We start from the raw sequence: 24,178 nt of genomic DNA on the forward strand, positions 1-24,178 counted from the left end.
AGCGTTTACCATAGCTTTTATAGCTGCAGTCCTAACACGTGGGTCCTGGTCACTGAAGTGGTCCCCAATGATCTTCTGGACATCCTTAGTAGCTTGGCTTTCTGCTTCTTTTGTAACACCTTTTTCCACAGATCCAAGATAGCCTATTAGCTGGAGGCACTTGTTTCGTACACCATGGGAAGCGTCTGTCAGATGCTATATAAATAGGAGAGAACAAGATACAACTGGGAACTTTTATCTTGGCCTTTTCTTCCCTCAAGCAGAAAGACACTGGACAGAGATTAAGTCTCCTAATAGTTTTGTTTTAAGTTAAAATAGGGGTTTGTTTGGGGGTTTGTTTGGGGGTTTTTTTGTGGGGGGAGGGAGGGAAGGAAGATTTCATAGACATTAGGGCTGAAAGGGACCTCGGAAGATCGAGTCCAGCCCCCTGCCCCAGGGGCAGGAAGTCAGCTGGGGTCATAAGATCCCAGCAAAAAAAAAATCCAGATTTCTCTTGAAGGCGTTCAAAGTAGGTGTTTGAACCACCTCCGGCGGGAAGCTATTCCAGACCTTGGGGGCTCGGACAGTGAAGAAGTTCTTCCTTATGTCCAGCCTGAAATGGTCTTGCAGTTTATAACTGTTCGACCTTGTCATCCCTTGGGGCACTCTGGTGAACAAATGTTCCTCCAGATCCTGGTGAACACCCCTTATAAACTTATAGGTGGCCACCAGATCACCCCTGAGCCTGCACTTTTCCAGGCTGAAGAGTCCCATAGCTCTCAGCCTCTCGTTGTAAGGTCTGTTTTCCTGACCTCTGATCGTGTGTGGCTCTTCTCTAGACTCTCTGAAGCTTCTCCACATCTTTTCTGAGTTGTGGAGCCCAAAACTGGACGCAGTACTCCAGTAACTTCCCTGCAAATATTGGATCCTTAGCAGTTTTTCCTAAATGCCTCCTCCAACTATGCAGAGAAAGTGTTATTGGACATAAAACTTCTGTACATAATTTTAAACAATAAAACTACATTGTCTGCTTAGAGAGTTGCTTTCTTCAATAAGAGTTCAAACAGACAGTCTCATATAGCAATATTTTTAAAAACAAGTATCCCAGTTATGCCTGCAAAATCCTGCTCAAGCAGGACACACCAAATGAGCAACTACTCATGCAGCAATGATACTTGACACGTACAAATATCATCCCCACATTAGACTGACACTTTTATTCCCAACAGATTGCCTAGTTCCCAGCCTGTAGTCACACCCTATCAGTCTCTGAGTTTATGTTACCATAATTTATCTTAAAATATATTTTCAAGTTTATTAGTGCTAACAAGAATTTGCATCTTGCAACAAATTCACTTAAAACTCCAGTTGATTCGGGACAAGAGAGAGATGAAATCATTGCAGATATAGCTAGCACCCTAATAGAATATTAAAACAGAAAATCCTCCAGAGATAAATTCTCAAACAGTAAACATAACTAGGCACTATTTTACCAATCTTCCATATCAATGAAATATACCATTATTAAATCCCATTAATCCATTATTTTAAAAAATATTTTATTATAATATTATTTCCTTTTAGATATCCTCCACAAAATATTTCAAGAGAGGATTCATCGCAAGACAAGTATTAAAAGGCATATTTTAAAACATAACTAAAAGAAACAGCTCAATGACTCAGTTAATCTTTATAATGAAAAATAATATGCAACAGTTCACTCTGATTTTTATTCAAGGTGGCCTATACTCCATAGAGCATACTTCAAGGATACAGTTGTAACAACTGTTGAGTATGGTCAAGGTTTGATTTTTCAAAGTAAACAGAGAAAAATTAGACAAACTTAAATAAAAAATTTTGCAAAGGAATGCTCCACCAGTGATGCAAATTAATGTCAGTAAAGAGTACGTATGAACTTCCTATTTATTCATTTCCTGTACCCTTTTTGTAGAGGTGCACTGACATCTGGCCTAGTGGGGTGCTGCCCTGGGGCCAAACAGTTGCAAGTTCAAGCCTGGGTGTGCACCCAGACTCCCGGCTGGACCCCCACGTCCAGGAGTTGTTTTAATTTACTTTACGCTTAGGGCTGCCAGGCTCTGGAATGGACTTCCAAGGGAGGTGTGTTCTTGCCTACTTTGGGGGTCTTCAAGAGGAGGCTAGATAGATATTTGACTGGGGTGTTATAACCCCAACACTTGTTCCTGCCCAGGACAGGGGGTTGGACCTGATGATCTGTTTTGGTTGCTTCCGACCCTAAGCACTATGAAACTATCTATCTCAGTCCATATCAGATTGGCACCAATAAAGGGAAACATTGACATTATCGGCAAACAGCTTTTTTTGGCCAGTGTAGCTGATAAATGTCACCAATAAATACTGTGTGAATGAGCACAGCCATAGCATGCGCCCCGCCAGGAATGCAGTCTGGCAGCTTGGAGAGCAGCATCCAGCCAGTAAGTCTGTGGGAGGAAGGGGCGTGGGGGAGGGAGGGGATGGGGGAGGCGGGAAGACTGAGGCCTCTGTGGGGAGAGGGAGTGGGGCTGAGGCAGAGGCGGGCTCTGCCCAGCTGGGGCAGGGCAGTGGGCAGCCCGCCCTCGCCCCGTGCATAAATCTGGGGGGGAAGGGGGGACAGGCACATGCCCTCCATGCCTCCCCTGGGGACACACGCAGCAGTAGGAGCTGCCCATCCTCCAGTGTCCCCTCCCCACCCCCTGGACAATCCACCCACAGCAGCATCCCACACCCTGCCCAGGCAGCGCCTGCCCCTGCCCCACTCCCTCCCTCACAGTGGGGACCTAAATAAGCCCAATTCCCTCAGCCTCTCCTCACAAGTCATGTGCCCTGGCCCCCTCACCATTTTCACTGCCCTCCGCTGGACTCTCTCCAATTTGTCCACATCCTTTCTGTAGTGGGGGGCCCAAAACTGAACGCAGTACTCCAGATGTGGTCTCTTCAGTGCAGAATAGAGCAGAATAATCACTTCCCTTGACCTACTGGCAACATACCTACCAATGCAGCCCAGGATGCTATTAGCCTTCTTGGCAACAAGGACACACTGTTGGCTCATATTCATCTTACTGCCCACTGTAACCCCCAGGTCCTTTTCTGCAGAGCTGCTTCCCAGCCAGTCAGCCCCCAGCCTCTACCAGTGCATGGGATTGTTCCGTCCTAAGTGCAGGACTTTGCACTTGTTTTTGTTGAACCTCATGAGATTTCTTTTGGCCCAATCCTCCAATTTGTCTAGGTCACACTGAATCCTAGCCCTACCCTCCAGTGTATTTACTACTCTCCCAAGCTTGGTGTCATCTGTAAACTTGCTGAGGGTCCACTCTATACCATCTTCCAGGTTGTTGATGAAGATACTAAACAAAATAAATTGCTTGCAACTTCCTGTGATCACAACAGGAGTTGTAGCAATATAAAGATGCAGAATTTTGACTTTACTGCATGTTTACTACATCAGTAAGGTTATATTACCTTGCAGGCTACATCTACCAGTCTCATTCTGACAGCTGCATTCTCCGTGAGTTTAGCTCCAATCACCAGCAGCGTGTCCAGCAGCTGAGCAAGAACTTGGTGGGACTCTGTAAAACAAAACCGTGAAAGGCTCCCATATCTACTGAACTCATAAGTTTAGAGAGATCTTATTTGCAAGTAAGTATTATGCTTACTTGCAAATAAAGGGAAGGCTCTGCCCACCTGTGCAAGAAAGTATTATACTTATGTGTGTGTGTGTGTATGTGTGTATATATATATATATATATAATATTATATTATATATTTGCAAGTAAGTATTAAACTTATTTGCAAGTAAAGCAAATACACCGGAGTGTATTTACATTAAAGATGATCTCTTAAAATGACAGGATCAAAGGCAAGTAGGACTGGAAGGGACCTCACAAAGTCATCTAGTCCATCCCCCTGCTCAAAGCAAATGACTAAAATCATCCCAGCTAAGTGTCTGCCCAACCTACTCCTAAAAACTTCTAGGGATGGAGATTCTACAACTTCTCTAGGTAGCTTGTTCTAATACTTGACCCCCTTCATATTCAGAAAGTTCCTCCTAATCTCCAACGTACATTTCCTCCGCTGCAGCTTGAGGCTGTTGCTCATACTCCTGGTCCCCTATAGCCACAGAGGAAAGCACATCTCTATTCCCTCTATAATTGCCCTTCATGTATTTGAAGACTGTTATCAAATCCCCCCTCAATTTTCTCTTCTTCAGACTAAATATCCCTAGTTTTTCAGGCTTTCATTGTATGTCTTGCTTCCCAGGCCTCTAGTCATTTTTGTTACTCTTCTCTGGACTCTTTCCAAACTTAAAGCATGGGGTCCTAATCTGGACACAGTACTTCAAGTGAGGCCTTAGCAGGGCTGAACAGAATGAAATAATCACTTCCTTTGATTTGCAAGTGACTCTTGCAATATGACCCTGTATACTGTTGGTCTTTTTGCAACAAAAGCACGGTTGTCTCATATTTGACTTATGTTCTACTGTAATCCCAGGTCCTTCCCTGCATTACTATAGACTAGATTGGGGAATGCCTGTTTATATTTATGTATGCAATTATTTGTTCTTGCTGAAATCTCATCTGGTTCTGGACCCTAACCCTACCCTCCAGTGCCTCCAACTCAACACAACGTGGTGTCATCTGCAAATTTGCTAAGCATGTACTCAATTCCATGACACAAATTATTAAGGTATTGGGGGGGGGGGGACGACTTTCCAAATTATTTAATCCCAATGACTGGCAATGGGACTCGTGCTCTCAAATCAGTTTCTTGCTTTTTGAAAGCTTTCCTCTGTGGTTTTTAATTAGCACACTCAGGGAGATGGAAGCCTTTTAAAATTAAGTAGATTTTTCACAGCTACTTAAGTGGATAATTTGGGCTTTGTTCACTATTCTCAGAACAATGTTGTGGACAGATGCTCCTATGCAGCTTGGCAACTAATTTCTGATGTTTTATTCTGTAACAGGGTAAGAAAATACTCTATTTACAAACAAGATCGTTGCCTAAATACTGAACCTTGAGAACACAGTGGCTCTCACCCTATGTTGTTACAACAAAAGACACCTCTCCCTTACTATTTGCATCTCTAGCCTGAAGTTATATATATAAAAAAAAAAGTACTGCTGAATGGTTTGCTTGTCCTAAGAACGTGATAATAAGGTTTCTTCTATCTATAGCAGTGGTGCTCAACAATTCTTGCTGGAGAGCTGGATAGGCAGTGCCCCATCCATCCATGGGCCAAATCTAGCCTGTAGTCCCAATCTAGCTCCCAGGGTGGTTGCAACAGGGCCCCAACCCAGTTGCAAGTGGGGAGGGGAACTGACCCAGTTCCAACCAGGCCACACAGCTTGGGGTTTGGGAATTTGGTGGGGAGGGGAGGAGGGTGGCCACAGTAATAGCCACTGCTCCCCTGCTGCCAAGTTTCCTGGCCTGTGGGAAGTCCTGCAGACCAGATGCAGTGGTTCCAAAAGTCACATTTGCTGAACATCCCTATCTATGAAATACAGAATAGGATAGGGTGGAGGAGAAAGTTTTCCATCCGACAATAATCCTCACTCACACACTCCTGCTCTTTGTGCTCACGTAGGAGTCCTGCTGCCATTTCCCATGTATAAATATTAGAGGATTTTCACTGGATCCCCAACACAATTTGAGAAGTACAACTTACTTTCATTTTGAAGCGCATTAATGGCATCATCCATAATGCAGTCTGGAGAGAATCCTGCCGTTTTTGATAGCAAACCCAGCAAGGAAGCAATCTTTAATCTTACAGAGGTATCATTCTCCTGAGATGAAAGAAACAAGTTACCCAATGCATAAACTGAACACCATAATGTAGAGAAACAGGCTAAGACCCACATACAGTGCAGCACTAACCACTGAGCATGCAACATAACTATACCCCATTTCTCCAGCACACCCAGGCCAAATTCAGCTGATTATTGAGAGCTCTGTGGCAGTTCTACAGCTCTAGAGAATTCATCTACTGAACACAATAATAAAGGATACACTGTATTTTTTTGATTAGATTAGTAAGGGGCAGGCATAATGTAAGGGGGGGGGTGAACAAGGGCTGGGGGCAAGCCTCGTGCTGCCTGCCCTACTGCCTGCTCCCTACCACCTGCCCCCCCACTATTCCCTCCATTGCCTAGCCCCTTACTGCCCCCCACTGCCTATCCCCTTATCAGCTGCCCTATTACTGCTTCCCTCATCACCTCTCCCTCTACCACCTGCAGTAATGAGGGAGGATGAATTTAAGATGATCCCCCAATAATTAGATTCCATTCATGAAAATTATAATTGCATATATTTTCCATGTCCAGAATCTAATTATTGGGGGGTAGTCTTAAATTCAGGGTTGTCTTGTATTTGGGTAAATGTGGTACTTACAACTGGGTTCTGGGGGGTTTTGCAGCTGAAGGGTTGTTGTTATGGTACTAAATTCTTATGGTTTTAAATAGCTCTGTTTTACACTGTACATTTTCGGTATTCAAACAGTAAGAGAACACACCAGCATTCTACCAGTTGTTAAGGGGAGAAAAGAGACTTTAGAAGGCAGTCAGAGGAAGCTTGAATTTGAGGCACTCAGTAAGCATCAGGATAAAAAGTTTCTGAGTCTAGTACAAAGGAAGTCTTTTAGCAGCAGGGAGGAAGCATATCTTGTGCCTCTTCCCACAGAAAGAAGACAAGTGCCTTCCTGCATCCAGAACAATGGATAAGTATATTAGCCACAGCTTCCTGGTAAATTCAAGCAACAGTGAAAGTCCTTGTTGACAACTTCGTCATCATTAGGTATCAGTGTCAACTCATTTACAGTAGAACAATTTGCATATATAACAGACTTATTGGTTCAAGATGTCTAGAGGTAAGTTCTCTCTGCCATGAGGGTCTAAGAGAAATCACTTAGATCAGTGGGGGACACCTGTTTTAGCAGCCCTGCACACTCAAATTCTATTCCAATCTCCTTCCTCTGCATGAGCTCCTGCTCTGCCTTCTGCCCTAGCTGCTGCTGTGCTGCCTGACACCTCCCTGATCTGTCATGTGCCAAACAGGCTGCCCATGTCACTTGTGTCACAGGCTGGCCACTCCTGACCTAGATTATGCAGACAAAAAAGGCCAGAATTCTACATTTAGGAAGGTGGCCAAGTAATCAAGGGACCTCAAACACAGAATCTATCACAGGGCTTCAAATGAATAGACAACTACTTCAGTGTTCTGTTTCCAGCAGCAGTTTCAGTAGCAGATGCCCCATAATACAAAACAATGCGTCAACGGGAAGAAACGTTTACCTGACTCCAGATGGAGAATAGTGTATACCCTGAAAAATGAAGTAAAGTACCCTAGCAATGTGTTGCTTAACTTAGCTATTGGCCTCAGTAATACAAGCTGTACTTCCAGAGGTTACTACACAAGGTGCTTCCACAATTTCTTATGCTCTTCAATTAAGAGAAAACTATTAATTGAGAACAATGGTACTCAACCTTTTTTCCAGGGGAGGGGGCAGCGGCAAATGGGCAGTACCTGGTCTGCCCACAGGTCAGATGTGGCTGGTAGTCCTGCCTGCCCAGGGCAGGTGCAGCAGGCACCCATCCAGCCACACAGACAGGGGTGAGGGGCAACTTGACTCCACAGGGAAAAAAGGGGGCATGGCTGTGCAAAAAAGGGGGTAAGGCTATGCAAAACCCAGCCTGCATGGGTGGGGCCAGACTATGATTGGGCCACAACCTGACCCTGTGGGTGGGCAGGAAGAAGGGGGCATGGCCTGGCTCCAACCTGCTGCACAGGGCTTGGGACTTTGGCAGCAGGGGTGGGTAGCTGTATTAATAGCCACTGCTCCCCCACCACCAAATTTACCAACATGTTGGGAGCCCTGCAGGCCAGATGCAATGGCTCCATGGGCCACATTTGATGCATCAGCTGGAGACTGAGCACCCACAATTTAGATAATGGTGAACATGAACCATTTCCAACGTTTTTGACAATGTTTCATAAATGAGAATTGTGATTTTATTTTTTTTAATTTAAAAGACTTTTGAATTGATTTTCCTTTACTCCCAGAAAAGCCAGGGAAACCTACCCTACCCTCTAGGCCTAGTGATCACCTCATGGACCAGTACAGAAGTGACTTGTAGCCCCTCTTCCTGGTGAAGTGAAAGAGCTGGGAAAGGGTTGTCTAGACTGTTCTAGTTAAAACGGAGAGTCCTCAAAGGTAATATTTTCAAAACAGCACAGCTCTCACCCCATTTAGGCACCAAGTGAGTGGCCATGTTTTCAGAGGAGTTCAGCAGATGCCAGGCTCTTTGAAAAGTCTGACCAGGAGCACCGTAACCAGAGTTAGCGCATGTCGAAAACCGGCCCCTATTGCGGAGGCTCAGTACTGGAAAAACTGGCTTCATGTGCGGATTTAAAACGGTTCCTTCCAACACTGGCTCACTTGTCCTTATCTACACAGAATTTCATCTACCTTCCGATTGCTCACTGGCTCCCAACAAGATGATATGCATCTGAACCCTAGATAAGTCCCCTGAAATACAAAACCGTGCTCAATCTCTAGCCTGTGGGCCAAATCTGGCCTGAGCAGCCATGTCATCCAGTCTGTAGGACTCTTCATGGTGGGAGGGGAACCGGGCAACCTTAATTGCTGCTCCCCTGCTGCCAAGTTTCCAGACCCATGGGGAGCCCAGCAGACTGGATAGCATGGTTCTGCAATGGCCACACAGGGCACAATCTAGACACTGACTCTCCACATATCTGGCCCGTGGACTGGCTTCATGCTACTCACCCAGCCCACAGGGCCAAAAGGTTGACCATATTCTAAAGAATAATAAGTATGCTACCTAGACAGTTTCATTCAACTGTTCCTACTCTAAGATCACAAAAAAAAGAGAGAAAATCATGTTACAGGCAAAATGTTCCACCACCTTCTTAGGGTCAGGGCCTTGATATATTAGGTTCCCTACATTGTGGGGTTTTCTTTTTTCCAAGAACATTGTAAATTCATATTTGGAAAAGAACTAGTACAGGTTTCCCTCGCTTTATGCGGGTTCTGTATGTGTGAAATCGCTCTTATGCAATGATCCTTTTTATACCAAACGTTCATTATATGCAAGATAAATTCACTTTTATGCAATCAGGGTAGTGGAGGCCTGCAGTCAGTTGCTTTGTGCAGTGCATTGTGGGAGTGACGCCATAGACGGAGGAAGAAAAAATTGGGGGGGACTGAGCCGGGTGGTGGTGCCTGGGTCGGGCTACAGCACCAGCTCCCTGCAGCCTGACCCAGTCCAGTCCCATCAGCGCAGAGCCCCGACAGCTGGTGCTCGTGCTTCTGGAGCCACAGCTGTGCTTGTGTTTACTGTCTGCTGTTGGTGAGTACCAAAATTATCTTGTAAGAGTGGCAGAAGTGGGTCTGGAGGGCAGTACAGTTGAGCTCTTGGAAGTATCCCTATTTGTTACATTGTAAAGTAGGTCCCCTTTATGCAAATTCAAGTTATGTGCTGTTTTCCAAGAACTCGTGTACACCATAAGTGAGGGAAACATGTAGCTGATCATTTGTTTAAACAGAACAGGATTCATGGGGTTAAAAAACAGAGTTCGTTCTAAACCTCTCACCTACAAAATATTTTCCTTCCAGCCAGACAGCAGATTACTGGGCTGAAACTAAAACTTCCCTCGTGACTTCTTCAACAGGGCAAGTGAATGACTGATTTGAAATGAAACTGTTATAAGGATCTGCAGAAACAAAGCTTCAGCTTGCAATAAAGACCCATTATTTACAATAAGGCTATGATTCGCAAGACAAAGCTGAAGGAGGACCAAGGAGAAGACCACCATCTTGACAGCAAAATGTGTTATTTCTCTTGTTTTTTAATAAAACTTAACTTGAAGGGTGATGATGACAGAGACTAGATCGGCAGCCTAGAGTAAGAATCTGCCTGCTCACAAACCAGATACAGCAATCACTTTCTAGCTTCTCTCACACCAAGCTACCCCAATAACTAAAGCCTGACCCTGAAGAAAATAGCACATATTCTGCATATGCACGAACTCCTTCGCCTGTCTGCTGAAACAGACAACAAAAACACCAAGGTTGTAAAAGCTGCAGTACAATTCATACAGGGGATGGGCAGTGAATAAGGAAGGCTGGCACCTTGGAGGCTAACTGGTTCAGAGAGACAATCTTTTGCAGGTGACAAGCTATTTCATCAAACATAAGGAATGGACGCTCCTCACATCTGATGAAGCTGCCGCCTGTGAAAGCTGGTGCTTCTCCAAACCAGTTAGCCTCCATGTTTGAAGCCTGCCTTACCTAAAGCCTGATTCAGACTAACACAGTGCCTCTATACAAGCTCGTCAGACTCTTGCATAGAGTTATATGCTAACCTGTGGCAAGCGTCATGCTAGTGGCACGGGCAGCCTGCATGTGGCACGTGGCAGATCAGGAAGGGACACGCAGCATGGTGGGGAGGGACAGGCAAAGAGAGAGGGCAGGGAGCGGATGGCGGAGCCGCAGCCCGGCCCACCTTGTAGTAGTGCTCTAGCAGGATGCGGACGACGCCCTCGACGCTCTCGGCCTCCACGGGCTGGCGGGCGAAGTGCAGCAGGTGCTGCAGCGCGTCGGCGGCCGAGGCGGCCTTGCACAGGTCCACGTGCAGCGCCGCCGACTTGCTGGGCTTGGCCAGGCGCAGCTTCTTGGCCGCCGGCTCCTCGTGCTGCTGCGGGCGGAGGGCGGTTAGTGCGGGCGGGCAGACCCCCCCGCTTCCCTTCCCTTCCCTTCCCGTCCCTTCCCCGGCCGTTACCTGCACCACTTTGGTGAACTCCTCGTACACCCGCTTCTTCAGGTGTGCCGCCATCTTGGGCGCCACCTTTCGCCTCCTGCGCGGCTTGAGCCGCCGCCGCCACCGTAGCCGGCTTGTGTGTGTGTGTCTCTCTCTCTCTCTCTCTCTCTCTCTCTCTTTCTCAGCGTCCCGCAGCACACAGAGGAAGCGAGACGGGCCTCTCTAGGACCGCGGAGGTCTTCCTCTCAATGGTCCACGAAGGGGGCGGGGCTTGCTGTGGGAGCCAGGCTGTCCCCTTTGGGAACTGCAGATCCCCGAGTCAGGAGCTGCCTTTGCAGCCTGATGCAGGGGCAGGGGGTCATGCTAATGCTGCCACTGGCCTGGCTGCTGCACGCGTGGGGTGCACCACTGAGGCACCCTGTGCGTAGCACTAGGGTGCAAAAGAAGGGGGAGCTTGGGGGGGCGGGGGAGCTCCCCATAAGAGATATAAGATTTGGAAATTATAACCTAGGGAGGGGGGTCTCCGAGCAGATTGCTCCTTCGCTGAGCTGGATTTGTTCATCAATGAACTGGTTTAATTTTTTTTGCAGGTTCCCCCGCAAGGGTCCAAGTGTCATTCAAGCCCTGCCTGGCACGCTCTGCGCTCACAGCCGTGGCTGTCCACAAGGATGGAGCGCGTGGTCCTTGGCAGGCACGAATTCACCAGACACTGGAGAGAGACCCGCACCTCCCTTTAGCTGCAGCTGGCCAAGCTTTAACAAGCACCATCCAGGCGTGGTAGGAGATATGCCTCTTTCTTAGTAAATCAGTATAATTTGGGGGCTGGCTCCTCACTTTTCACTTCCCCAGTGTGAGGAGGGGGGGTGTATCGAGCACCACAAACACATCCCTGTCTCTGCACCTCCTCACGTACACTGAATTTACAGCTCCGTGCATCCTAATCAAGTCACTGCTCTGTGGGTCCTAGAGCCCCCACTTCATTTCTTGCAAGACCTGACTTACTTGTGTATGCTTTTGCCTGCATGGGGTTGCCAGGAGAGGGCTGTTGCTGCTCAATTCAGGGAGGCAGGAGGATCGGTTCCTGTTGCCATTGTTCTTGTTGGCTGGTTCAGCACTGTGCCCTGATCAATACCGGCACATGTGCTCAGAACGTGGTCTAAAGGTACAGGTAAAATATATACAAGATGGTCTCGCTTCGTGCCAATTATTTACAGTTTCCCCTAAGGCTTGGACAACCCGATGTCACTGGCAGTGTGCCTTTGATTGCAGGCAGGAAGCATCAGGTCCTGATCCTGATGTCTCTTTAAATGGACATCAGGTCCTGATCCTGATGTCTCTTTAAATAGGGAAAAATCCCAACCTCTTTTCAAATGGGAGGATATGGTCTGCAAGCTCGATGAGTGTGCTGCAGCAGGGGTTGGGCTGGAGGCTGGGTACATAAGGGTGAAGCTGTTTTGCCAAAGGTTTCCCGGCCTGATTCATGCGTGAGGGTTCAAGCAGCGCTCGGATGTACATGAAGAAATACTTAATTGCCTGTTGTTTATTGGTTGTGGTTGGTTGTTTGGTTTGTGTTCTCTATTTTCAGGAAAGGTTTGAAGCTGTGCAGAAGCAACCCAAACTCTCCAAAAAAAAGTCTGTTCTAAGATGCGTTGGGAAATTCCAGGACAGTTTATTTGGTTTTTGGTGAAATTAAGAAGACCCTTCCCTGGGAAACTATCTTCAGTTTCACAGGGAGGCTGGGCAGTCCCTCCATAAGACAGGATGCATAACCTTTTATAAATACCAAAATGATAAAGGGAACCCAGGTTTTAAACTTTCTGTTTTCCGAAGAGAGAGGCCAAATACCAGTTTTGACTCTGGAGCTGTGTGTAGATTTGAAACCCATTTCCCTCACACTTGGGTGTTTGGATTTGAAAGGATAGTTTCTCAAAATACAAGTCAGTCACATAGACTCATAGAGAAGATATTGGGACAAATGCATTATTGCTGCAAGCCCCAATCATGTCTGTAAGGGATACGGGACTTCGATCTATAATGTCTAACAATAATATCACCACCAGCATGACTTAAATTCCATGCTTGGGACGTGTCTTTCTAAACTTGAGGCATCCTTCGTGTTAGTAACAAGACCAAGAACTCAGCTTTTGGGTTTGCATCTGACCATTTTGCACAGCCCTGAGCTTGACCTACATCCTCCTGATAGTCCCCTCTGTGACATCCTATGAAATGCTGAGCTCCTTCACCTGTGGTTGACTGCCTTGAAAGCAGAATGAGCTCAGTGAACCACAGGACCAGGTTCTTTTCCCTTGAAGTCAAGGGAGACTTTTATTTCAATGTACCTAGGATCTGAGCTTAGAGCTCTGGACCTTAGAGCAACAGACCTTAGCACTAATTGGGAATGTTGCATGCTCAGGACATTGAGGGTCAGGGCCAGGATTTTCAGAAGTCACCAGGGATAGTGAGTGCTGATGAACACAGAGCTGTTTCCCCCCTCCCTCCTCCCCAGTTCCAGCACTCAGCATCCTTCCCCCCACACCCAGCTGAAACAGGAACTCAGAAACAGCTGAGAGGGGAGGAAGTGGGAAGCAGTGTCCCATTTCGAGACAAGAAAGATATAGTCACTCTGCTTAAAGGTGTCTCAAGTTGGGCACCAAAATTCATACATTAAAAGAAATCATAGAAATACAGGGCAGAAAGGGTCTTCAGGATGTCATATGCTCCATCGTCCTGCTGTGAAGTAGGAACCTCCCCAAGATGTACCTAGGCTCTCCCTGACAGCTGTCTGGCTAACCTGTTCCTAAAAACTAGACACAGCCCCCTAGGTAACTTGTTCCAGTGCTTAACTATTCTTATAGTTAGCAAGTCTTTTCTTAAGAGCTAATCTAGATGGCCACTGCTGCAAATTAAGTAGATGACAACTTCTATGCTTAAAAGACACAGAGAGTAATTCACTACCATCCTCTTTAGAATAAATTTCAGTCTGCTCTTTTTAGACTAAGCTAACCAGATCCTTTTAACGTTTCCTCTTTCTAAACCTTTTTAGTCACCTCCTAAAAAGTGAACTTCTTGCTTAAGCTTCTAAATATTATGGCACTAACCTTCCTCACACTTATTCCTGTTGTCCACAGTATAACTGCATTGGCTCAAGTGGAGTTATTCCTTATTCACACTCCTGGAAAAACTGCACCAGCAGTCAGTCCTTTTATACTGTATTTTACTTTTTTAAACCTGTAGTGTACAAGGAGAACAGATGAATAAAGAAGGCCCATCTAATTTATACAAAGAGGCTTTTAAACATATATTTATTTAGCAACCTGTAATACACGTTGCCCTTGGGGCAACCCATATTCTCAGAGTTAGAGTAAACATACCCACAAACTCGAATGGCCAGTCTAATTTTCCAGGCCCCCCTGGAGCTTTCCATTTCCTTAAAATCACCAACTGTGGCCTCAAGTAGAAAAATAAATACAAAATAAACTTCTGAATCTTAAGAATTTTTCAAAACAGTGTATGGGATCTAATCCTGCGCCCCTGCTCAGGCAAAAATTCTCCACTGAGTTTTGTTTTAGGAGCACTCCCTTCCAAAATCATTGTGGATTTTTCTTACAGCTCAAAAGCCTGCATTCATTTGCAACGTGACGACATTAACAGATGTCGCAAGAAAAGCAGCTAAACACAGCTGCACTCAAGAGGAGTGCATGTTCCTCTTAAATGACAAACAGTTTTTGTTCTGTGTTTGTACAGCACATAGCACACTGAGGTCCTTGTCCAGAACTGGGGCTCTATGGCCCTACTGCAAGACAATACATGAAAATAAACATAATTATATTTGCTTAGGAATAGCTTGTCAGCCTGGACAGCATAACATCTTTCTTTATGGTGAGAGAGGGCCCTGATGATTCTCTTTTTTAATGTGGGATCCTGGTATGGAAAAGGATGACAAACACTATGCAAAGGCATGGGTGCTCAACCTCCAGCCTACAAGACACATGCAGCTTGCAGAGCCATGGCACAGGAATTTGGCAGTGGTGGGGAGCAGTGGTGATTAATACCACCACCCTCCCCTGATGTTAGATTCCCAAGTCCCGTGCAGTGGGTTGGAGCTGGGCCATACACCCTTCTTGTGGGGCTGAGCCATGCCCCCTCTGCCAGACCAAACCCCCTTCCCCCGCATACCCGAATCATGGCTGAAAGGGGACCAGGCCATACCCTCTTCCCCTCATGGGGCTATGCTATGCTTCCTCCCCACCCTGGGGGGCCTTGCTGGGACCTGGCTAACCCCCTTATGTCACATGGCTGGATCAGGGTCGGGCTGCCCCATCCCGCTCCCCACACCTGGATGGGGCCGCATCTGACTTGTGCGTCAGACTGGCATCCAGCCCGTGGACAGACCAGGCACTGCCCATCCAGCCTGCTGGGCAAACTGTACTACAGCAGTGGTTTTCAACCTTTTTTCATTTGCAGACCCCTAAAAAAAAATGAATGGAGGTGCAGATCCCTTTGAATTATAAGTGTGGCTATTCACCTGCTTTTGATTGATCATAGTCATCTTTCAAGGACCCCTTAGACATAGTCTGTGGACCCCCAGGTGGCCACAGAGCACAGGCTAAAAGCCACTGTACTACAGCATTTAACTTCTCAGTGGAGGACCAAATATAACCATGGCAAGAATAAGCACAGCTCCCAGGAGGTTCAATGGGAGTTGCATGTGCTCATATGACTTTCATCTGAATATGTATAACTAATCTAAAGGACCTTCAGAGTGAAGTTATAAACAAACTAAGGACTTGGTGTCCTCCTGCATTTATTCTGTCCCACTAACACTGCCAGATCTGATGGGCTGCTCTACAAAGATGATCCCCATGCCCCTGCCACCCTGGAAATGCAACCTCATGTCTGGAGGTGGAGCTGCCTATTATCCTCCCTGTTCCTCAAAAATAAACATTATGGATTGGGTCCTTTGAACGTTTGCACTGCTCCCACAGTTGTTTCTTGCAGTCAAACTGGTTGGCAGGTCCCAGAAGGATCCCCACAGAGCCAAGGGGATCTTTTGGTGGCAGTGCATTGCAGAGAGTTTTCTCTTCTACAGCCAGTCCTGGCTTCTGGCATAGAATTAGGTGAGAGGGAAAAGGGCAAGGACAGTGCATCCCTATCCTGCTCTGGGTCCTGACAGCAGTTTTAATCTCTCAGGGCTTTTAGGAATGAAACTGGCTGCTCATTTGCACTAGCACTGCACATGGCACTCAGGTTTGGGACAGCACAAAGCAGGGGCTTTACCCCACCTTTAACACACGTCCCTCATTGGAGCTGACAACGCACAAGTTAAGTGAAATTTAGCCTATTCTGGATCTGAATTGGCTCTGCCAGGCCTGTCACTTCTCAGGAGAGCAGGCAGAAAATGACTGAAAGTTATAGCAGGAATAAGCCCAGTGGATAGCAAAACCTGGATATTTCACAGAGTTATAAACCCAGATCTTCATACAAATGATCATATAAATGATCTGAGTTTTAGTGTATCACATTTCTATTACCTTTCCATTAAAACAGTCCTGATTCCTCATTAACTTTGCAGAGGACATCACAAGAGATCCTTCCCCTGGCCCACGTTACTCTGCGCAAAGTCCACAAAGTCCACAAACAGACTTTGCGGAAAGTCCACATGCAGTTCCCAAATGGTTCTGCAGGAAGGGCACTGCTGGGCTACCATTCAAGGCTGTTTGCATTAAAGTCTCTTTGTTTTAATAACAATCCTTGCCAGGGGTGGTGTTTTGCTACCACCACGTGAAGACAAATTTGTAGAAAAAGTCATAGGATTTGAACCGGAAGCCTTTCTCTGCGACGTGGGGCTGGATGGAAACGTTGTACCCTTTGGCTTCCACATCCATTTTGATGCAGTCCAGCAGGTCAGAAATAGTTGGCGTTGCCTTCCAGGGGCCGAACTTCACCACCGATTTCTTATCCGTGTCCAAACTGTTCAGGGCTTCGTGACACTTGGCCACATCCTCCTCAGTTCTGACCACACAGACCATGACGCTAGACTGACGGGAAGCGACCGCCTCCGCCCTGGCGATGCGGATCATCAGCTCAATGTTCTCACTGTAGCTGGGCACACGGGCCAGGAACTGCTTCCTTGCCACCAGCTCACCAAATATCTGCGGGGAATCTTCCAGCTGCTTGATCAGAGGCTCAATGTCATAGTACAAGGCCTCTTTATACACATCCTGGACACATTGGGTGGGCACTTGGTTACTACGGAGATATTCCAAGATGTATTTAAAATAGGTCCCTGGCCTGTCGATGAAGTACCTCCCCTCAGAGTCGGTCCGGAGCTTGGGCTGGCCTGTAAACATCTCAGCCAGCTTGGAGCCTGGGTGTTTCTTCAAGGTACTCAGAGTTGTTATGTACATCTCCCCACCAACATTCAGCTCTATGATCGGCGACAACTACAGGCACAGGGACAAAAACACCACACTCATTACAAACCGCAGGCTGGTAGGGTCTTGGAGAAAAGGAAAAAAACCTAATAGCAGCTGGAGATCAGAATGACAGGGCAAAGGGCAGATGTGCCTCTGCCCTCTCCTGGAGGGACTCAGAGCAGCTTGTCTTTGTGTCAGAGGCCACATCCTGCTACCAGCTAACTAGGACTGTACTGAAGAGCTGACATTACTGTAGTGTCTCACCCATCCACACTCTTACCTGGACTTATGCTCACAACCTCCCTGGAAGCAAGGGAAGGTCTATTACGCCCACTTTGTAGATGGGGAATTGAAGGATAGAAGGGCTAAAGGGGGCTCCTCGGTGTTCCTGTTCCATGCACCAGACCCCAAAATAGTGAAGCCACTCTGGGTGCATCCAGATGAGTGTGCATGGGCATGTCCCCAGGGACAAATCACAGTGGCACATATTTGTGCTGCTGCTAGTTGTCCCAGGGGAACACCCCTACATACATGATCTTGCATGTAGCAAGTTGCCCCAAGTGGGCTGGCCTGGGCTGGCCCCAGCAGCCTTACCTGGGGTCCTGGGGGCCTCCCAGGGCTCCAGCAGCAGCAATCCGGGCACGCGGAGCCTGGTCGGTAGCTGGACCATGGCTCTGGCTGACCAGGCTCTGGTTTCAGGTGGGACACAATGCTTTTTTTCAGTGCACTTTTTTTTTTAAACCGGGGTTTCCCGGTATCTAAATTTGGTTCCACACTGCAAATATGCAGCACGGAGAACCAAATCAAATGCATGGGGGGTGTTTTGTGGTGCTTCAAAAGTCTTTGAGGTGCCACAAAATGCACTTGCGCACTCATGTGAATGTGGCCCCTGAGAGCATCCCCCATGATTGCTCTTCAGCATGCCAGGGACAGAGAGCTCAAATGTGTGTGGCTTGGGAAGCAGCTTTGCCACCTCAGGGCTGGGTTTGGCATCTGTGAACAGAAGCATGTGGGCTGGGAGAGCAGCACTCACTGGAAGCATGAGGGATAGTACAAACATGGCCTAAGTGACTGGCCCAAGGTCACACAGGAAGGCTGTGGCAGAGAACAGGACTGAATACTCCTAGGCGAGCACTGTAACTGCTGGACCATCTTTTTTTTTTCTCTATCCTTGCCCATACTCTTCTTTTGTTTAAGTGACAGAGGCATGTGCTTGGGGAGCAGGTAGATCTGAGCTCTCTCCTCTGTTACTGGGAAGTTTCTGTGGAGTAAATGTGTCAAGCACTGAGCCTCAGGCCTGATATAGTCGTAGCCACTCAAATCTGATTTTCTTGCTCATTTTGATGAGGTTTTTCCCTTAAAAGGCCAAACTAGTGCTGTGAGAGATATTACTTGTAAAAACCCAAATGGGGGTGACCTACTTCACGATCTTGTTATAACCTTAACAGCTGAGCTGGGGAAGCTGATCTCCTACCACTGAAATGCAGCTACTTCTGGGGCAGAAGACAGAAGCTGTTTATCAAGGCATCATAAAACTGCAATATGTTAGGACAGGAAGCAAAGTATAATTGTCTATCCAACTGAAAAGGCAAGGGGATTTCAGGAGGAAGAAAGTTGCTACTCAGATTTGAGTTTGTGCAGGATACTGGAGTTGTCTATCGCCACAGCCTTTGCAAAAAAGGCCCACAAATAATCTACGAACAGAAGCAATGCTGTGGTATATCCTCCTTTCTAACCATGCAGTGGGAGCAGCAGCAGGAGGCTTTTTTAAGTCCCTGAAGAAGGTAACAATTCCCTTCTCCCTTCCCCTCCACGCTCGGAGGCATGCTCCCTTCCTTTCCATCCCCCCATCCCCTGCCTGTTTGTCTGGGGGTGAAAGGAGCTGTTCTCCCACTCCAGCCAGGCTGTGCAGCTGGGAGCAGGAGATGCAGCCACTCTCGAGGTACCGGTCACTGTTCCCTCTCTCCCCTTTGTAAAATCTTGGATCCACTTCTGGCTTCTGTCTTTGAATGTCCAGTTCATTTTACTTCCTTCCATTCCCTCCAGCAGTACAAGATCCCTCAACTCCATTCAGTCCTGACGCCACTGAAAAACTGCAATGCTTCCCCCTCTGTGCACAGTCTTTAGTGCTCCCTGAGGCAAAAGCAGGGGGAGAAGTTAGTGACGGAAGCAGGGATTTTTTTACTCTATTATTCCTGTAATGCAAGTCACATGCATTATACAACCCTGCTGTGACCACAGCTAGCCCCTGGGAAGTCATCACCAGGCACAGATCAGCCTTTCTACCCGAGCTCCCTTGCTCTTAGTTTGCAGGTAGGGCTTGATTATGTGAACATCAACTTCAGTGATGCTAGTCAGATGCTTAAAGTACTTAAGGTTTTTACTGGGTCAAGCCCTGAGTGCTCAGCACTTTGCAGGACTGAACCCAGAGCCATGGGGAACATGGAGGGGGATATAAGGTTAGATCCAAAGATACAGTTATTTACCAGTTAGCAGTGAATACAGCAACAGACTGGGACTCAGCAGACTGGGTTCTGTTCCCAGTTCTGCCACTACCCTGTGAGGTGACCTTAGGCAGGTCACTCCCAGGATCTATGCCTCAGCTTCCCCATCTGTAAAATGGGGACAGTAATTCCAAAAACTCTTTGAGATCTACTGAGGAGAGGCGCTGCATGAGCACTGACACTGGCATGAATGAGTGAAACTACTCTCTGGCGATGCTGTTCAAAGGTAATGTCTGCACTGTGTCCCTGTTGCCCGGGAGAGGAGGGCTGCTCTTGAATAAGTCCCACCTACCTACTCCTGCCCAGCATGTGCCAAGCCCAGAACTGACGTGGTGAAACCACTGCAATCCCTCACCTGAGCTCCCTGTCTCTGGTGTGCTGGAAAATGGCAAGGGGGGAAACTTTCAGGGCAGCTTCACACCTTACAGGCTGGGGGGTTGTCTTTGAGAGCAGCTGTCCAGGGACCCAGTGCAGACATGGCCTAAACTCCAACACAACTTTGCCTTAATTCTTGACTGTGTAGAAGTCATCAATCAAGAAAAGCTCAGGTATTCCTTTAAGGGTCTGACAGATTTAGGTTCAAGTCAAATTAGTTTCTTGCTGTTCGGGGGCAGCAAAGACCTGCCCGTTTCCAGGGCTGTTATTGCCACAGCTCATGTCCCTGCTCAGGAATCCTTACGCTGCGAATCAACAGTGTGACCCAAGCAGGGTCAACAGAAAACACTTCTCACCCCCTTGCCCTGCTCTGGCGCGGGCAGATCCTACATCCTGGTGCAGGCAGATCCCAACAGCTCAGGGACAGCAAGCAGACAAAAAGCACCATAAGAGCCAGGAGGAGGTCAGAAGGGTTTCTGCTCCTCTCCCAAACTGCTCTGATCCCCCCAGGACAGAGCCTGGGCCAGCCCCACTCACCGTTTGCAGGTTGCTTGTGACTTGCTTCCCAAGGGACTTGTGCTCTGATGAAATGCTCATCTCCCCAGGGCCTGCAGGGCAGAGAAGGAGGGGAAAGCTCAGAGGTGCAAGGGAAACCTGTCTCCTGCTCAAGGGGTTACACAGCTCCAAGGCACTGGTCTAATTCCTCCCTTAGTGTCTAGGCAGTGGCTTGGGTCTTTTTTAGGTTGCTGTGTGTGAGTGCAGCCCAGCCACTGCTCAGTCACAGGTTACAGGTGTCAGAGAGGGGAGGGACGGCTGGTAGGAGGAAGTGTTTACTCATCAGTCCTCTAGCAACCGGCGCAGAACCTCGCAAGGGGCAGAGCGAACTTTGGCTACGTGCCCATGGCACCTCCCAACAATCTCTGTGCAGTAACGAAGCCCAGACAATTCCTCCCCAGCCTGCAGCCCAAGGCAGAGGGCAGACTAGGAGCACTGGCAGCCTCTGAGGGACTGTCTCACTGATCTGCTTATACTCTGCTTTCCCAGCTTCTGGCCTCCCTGTTTTAAAGATACAGTAAATGGCTTCATCAGAATTATTTCCCATTGCTCACACACACCACAGCCCACATGTTCAGACATGGATGAGGGTCTGTAGTCAGGCATCTTCACAAGTAGTCCTAGTTGCTTAAGTGCCAATGGGTGCCTGATAAAATTGTACAGATAAAAATCAGACAGGATGTGAAGCTAGACTCCAGCCTAAAACTTTTTGATGGCTCACAAGTGTTTGGTTAGTATCCCTATCCCACCCCACTCTCAAATGTCCAGGAAAGTGGAAAATGCTGAATTTTCCTTTGTGGTATTTCTAGCATAACTGGGATTAGGCAGCATTGGAGAAGTTGTGAAGGATTCTGCATTCATTATATTTCTCGGCTTATTTTTAAATCACAGAGGTTTGAATAAGGGTGAATATACACAGGGTCTCTGAAAGTTCAGGTAAGAGAGAAGTGGTTAGCTGCGTTAGTCTGAAGTCAGGCAGAAGGCAAGGTAGGCATGTACCTTTCTAGAATAACGCACTTAGAGAAGTATAGCACAAGATCTCTTAAGCAGCAGGTTTACGTCATCAGAAGCTGTGAAGGGACTGCAGGAAGCAGAGCTGCTAAATAGGAAACAGTGACTAGTCTACAACAGGTAGGGAAGGGAGAAGGAAAAAGGAGGGGGCACTGATGAGAGGCAAGGTGGGTAGGAGAGAGAAAAATAAATCCATTAACCCACTGAGGGGCATAGGGCTTGTAAAAGCAAATCAAGGTAATGGGAAAAGACCCTACAGCCCCCAGCTTGATCACCTCAGCCACATTATTAATGATTTCCAACCCCCACTGGAAACAACAACCATCTCAAGGTAGTCAAGAGGGACAAACCTGTCCTGGCTCATAGGCAACCCCCAGCCGCAAACAGCATCTCTCCAGCAACATGCTACCTAACTCCTCACCAAGGCACCAGACTCTGCTCCAGTGCAAGATGTCCAGTTGTGCCCCCTCCTCGACACGGCCCACATTAGCACTGGACCAAACAACGTGAATTATTATAACATCTGAGGGTCACTAACCTGCACCTTCACCATGGTCATATCTACCATCACCTGCTTACAGTGCCCCTCTGCTGCCAACACTGGACAGACAGGGCCAACCTTCTGTAAGAACGAACATCGATCCGACATAAATGCCACAAGGAGACAAGCCTGTGGCAGAATGCTTTAACCTCCCTGGACCCTCTATCATGGACCTCAGAGTAGCTTTCTTAGATAACAACACTTTAAAAGTGAACTTCAATGGGAAATTGCAGGACAAGAAATCATCCACAGACTGCAGTATGTTAAATTTGGTCTAACCAAGATCACAGATTCTGATCCCATTACCTGGATATGTTTTTACAAGTCCTGTGTCCCTCAAAGGGTTTTTTTTTTCTCCTACCTACCCACCCTGCCTCTCTCAGCAGTGTCCCCTGCTTTTTTCCCCAATCTTGCTTCCCTTTCTGTTGTGTCCTAGTCATTGCTTTCTATTTAGCAGCTCTGCTTCCTGCAGTCCCTTCACAGCATCAGATGAAGTAAGCCCTCTGCTTATGACAGCTTATCTCTGATTCAGTTAATCTGTAAGGTGCAAATCTACCCTGCCTTGAGGTAAGAGAGTCATGCACTTGAGTGAGTCACTCTGCAAACTTGATCACGCTCGGGCCTCCAGCCAGGTGAGAGTGCCCAGCATGAGGCTTCACAAGCCAGGGGAGAAGCGGGTACACTGGGTCTATGACTGTCATATGGGGGTCTGTTACTTCCTCCACCCTGATGCTGGAAGCCTCATGGGCCAACTCCCCCTGGGTCATCATGGGCACTTGCGGAAGCTCCTGTGAACCTTGCCCAGCCAGCCAACAGAGACCTGTCCAAGATAAAGTGCACAGAGCCTCATCATCTTACCTAAAATGCTGGCCCCACTCTGGGCCAGTCCAGGACCCCCACATGCCAGATTCAGTGCCTGTAGTACCTGCTCTGGCTGGTCCAGGACACATGCCACACATGGCATCTGTGCCAGCTGGCCTGGAGTGGACACTGTGTGCAGCACAAGTCCTAGAGCAACCAGAGCTGGTACTGGGTTCAGTATGCAGGGATGGGGGTGGTCCATGGGTCCCCTGCATCCCAGATCCAGCGCCCACTCTGACTGGTCTGGGACCCCTGCTCAACACAGCATCCACCCCAGACCAGCTGGAGTGGGCACCGTATGTGACTCATGTCCCAATCGGGGACTACATGCAATGCAGTCCCAGTCTGGTTCTGTATTTGGCATTGGGTGGTGGGTGGTTTGGGCGGGGGGGGGGGGGGGGGGGGAGCAGGGGGAGCCATGGGCCCAATCCAGCCCACAGGGCCAGCCCCATGCTGTTCATCCAGCTCACGGACTTATCCTGCATCACTCCTCTGGCCTGTTGGGCCAGATGAGTTTGACACCTGGAACACAATGGAGAAGAAAGTCTTGTGGGTGTACTTTGAGCTCCAGGGTCCAGAGCACAGGACAGCACACAAAGTGGGCACGACAGCTCTGATGCCATTGGGAAGTCCCAAGCAGGCAGACCTAGAGACGATGTCCTACATGGGCCAACAAAAGCTTTGCCTGGGCTAAATGCTACTTTCTTCTGCTCCCCCGCCCTACCAGTCTCTCTTTTCCCCACTGCGCAGGGGAGTGCTCAGCAAGAGCTTGTGACACCTGGGGAGGTGGTTGTTTGTGACTGTCTGCCCAGGGATTGGTGGGGGCAGGGGCTGTCGTGGCCAGCTGGGACAGGTGCACGGCAGGCTGGAAAACCATGGCAAGTGACTGGGCGGGGGTGTGCCTGCAACTCTACTGTATTGCTTTGTTTACCAGTTGCTTGCACCAGCCAGACACCCGGGGAGGTGCTGGAAGCTGGTGCTAGGCGGGCCAGCAGCCTTGGTCACTCCTCAGTGCCCGTTCCGGCCTATTAGGAAATGGGGGTGGGGAAGGATTGGGCTGTGCCCATGGATTTGTCTCCTCCCAGTTCTGCCCTGTCTCAGCAGCAAGCCATAGGGGGTGGGGGGGAGGGAAGGGAGCGGCAGGGGCTT

At 48.0% G+C, this 24,178-nt stretch overlaps 2 protein-coding genes across 6 annotated transcripts in view; both read right to left on the minus strand.

The window, feature by feature from the left end:
* The window catches only part of INTS4 (integrator complex subunit 4), a 52,220-nt gene extending 41,236 nt beyond the window's left edge, over positions 1–10,984 (minus strand). For 2 of the 5 annotated variants that reach the window (XM_025193889.1, XM_025193887.1), the window contains exons 1-5: positions 10,788–10,982; positions 10,512–10,703; positions 5,660–5,777; positions 3,457–3,563; positions 10–195 (exon numbers count right to left, since the gene is read on the minus strand). In XM_025193889.1, coding sequence (XP_025049674.1) covers positions 10–195; positions 3,457–3,563; positions 5,660–5,777; positions 10,512–10,703; positions 10,788–10,841 — 657 coding nt within the window. In that variant the 5' untranslated portion in view covers positions 10,842–10,982. Of the gene's footprint in view, positions 1–9; positions 196–3,456; positions 3,564–5,659; positions 5,778–10,511; positions 10,704–10,787 lie in introns of all 5 variants that reach the window. The other 3 variants (XR_003092138.1, XM_025193888.1, XM_006037477.3) reach the window with 3 other exon arrangements.
* Positions 10,985–13,914: 2,930 nt separating this feature from the next.
* Positions 13,915–20,837, minus strand: KCTD14 (potassium channel tetramerization domain containing 14). The gene is made up of 2 exons (XM_006037479.2): positions 20,599–20,837; positions 13,915–17,209 (listed from the first exon to the last, which is right to left on the minus strand). The coding sequence occupies exons 1-2, from the start codon at positions 20,656–20,658 to the stop codon at positions 16,538–16,540; spliced, it is 732 nt and encodes a 243-aa protein (XP_006037541.1). The 5' UTR covers positions 20,659–20,837; the 3' UTR covers positions 13,915–16,537.
* Positions 20,838–24,178: the final 3,341 nt, after the last annotated feature.

The sequence above is a fragment of the Alligator sinensis genome, unplaced genomic scaffold, assembly GCF_000455745.1.
Source record: "Alligator sinensis unplaced genomic scaffold, ASM45574v1 scaffold1255_1, whole genome shotgun sequence".
NCBI classification, from domain to species: domain Eukaryota; kingdom Metazoa; phylum Chordata; order Crocodylia; family Alligatoridae; genus Alligator; species Alligator sinensis.

Excerpts from the sequence above, each read along its gene's own strand:
- KCTD14 (XM_006037479.2), bottom strand. The coding sequence starts at position 20,658 with ATGAGCATTTCATCAGAGCACAAGTCCCTTGGGAAGCAAGTCACAAGC. Across the intron at positions 17,210-20,598 it reads TCACAAGCAACCTGCAAACG|TTGTCGCCGATCATAGAGCT; the intron begins GTGAGTGGGGCT and ends CTGTGCCTGTAG.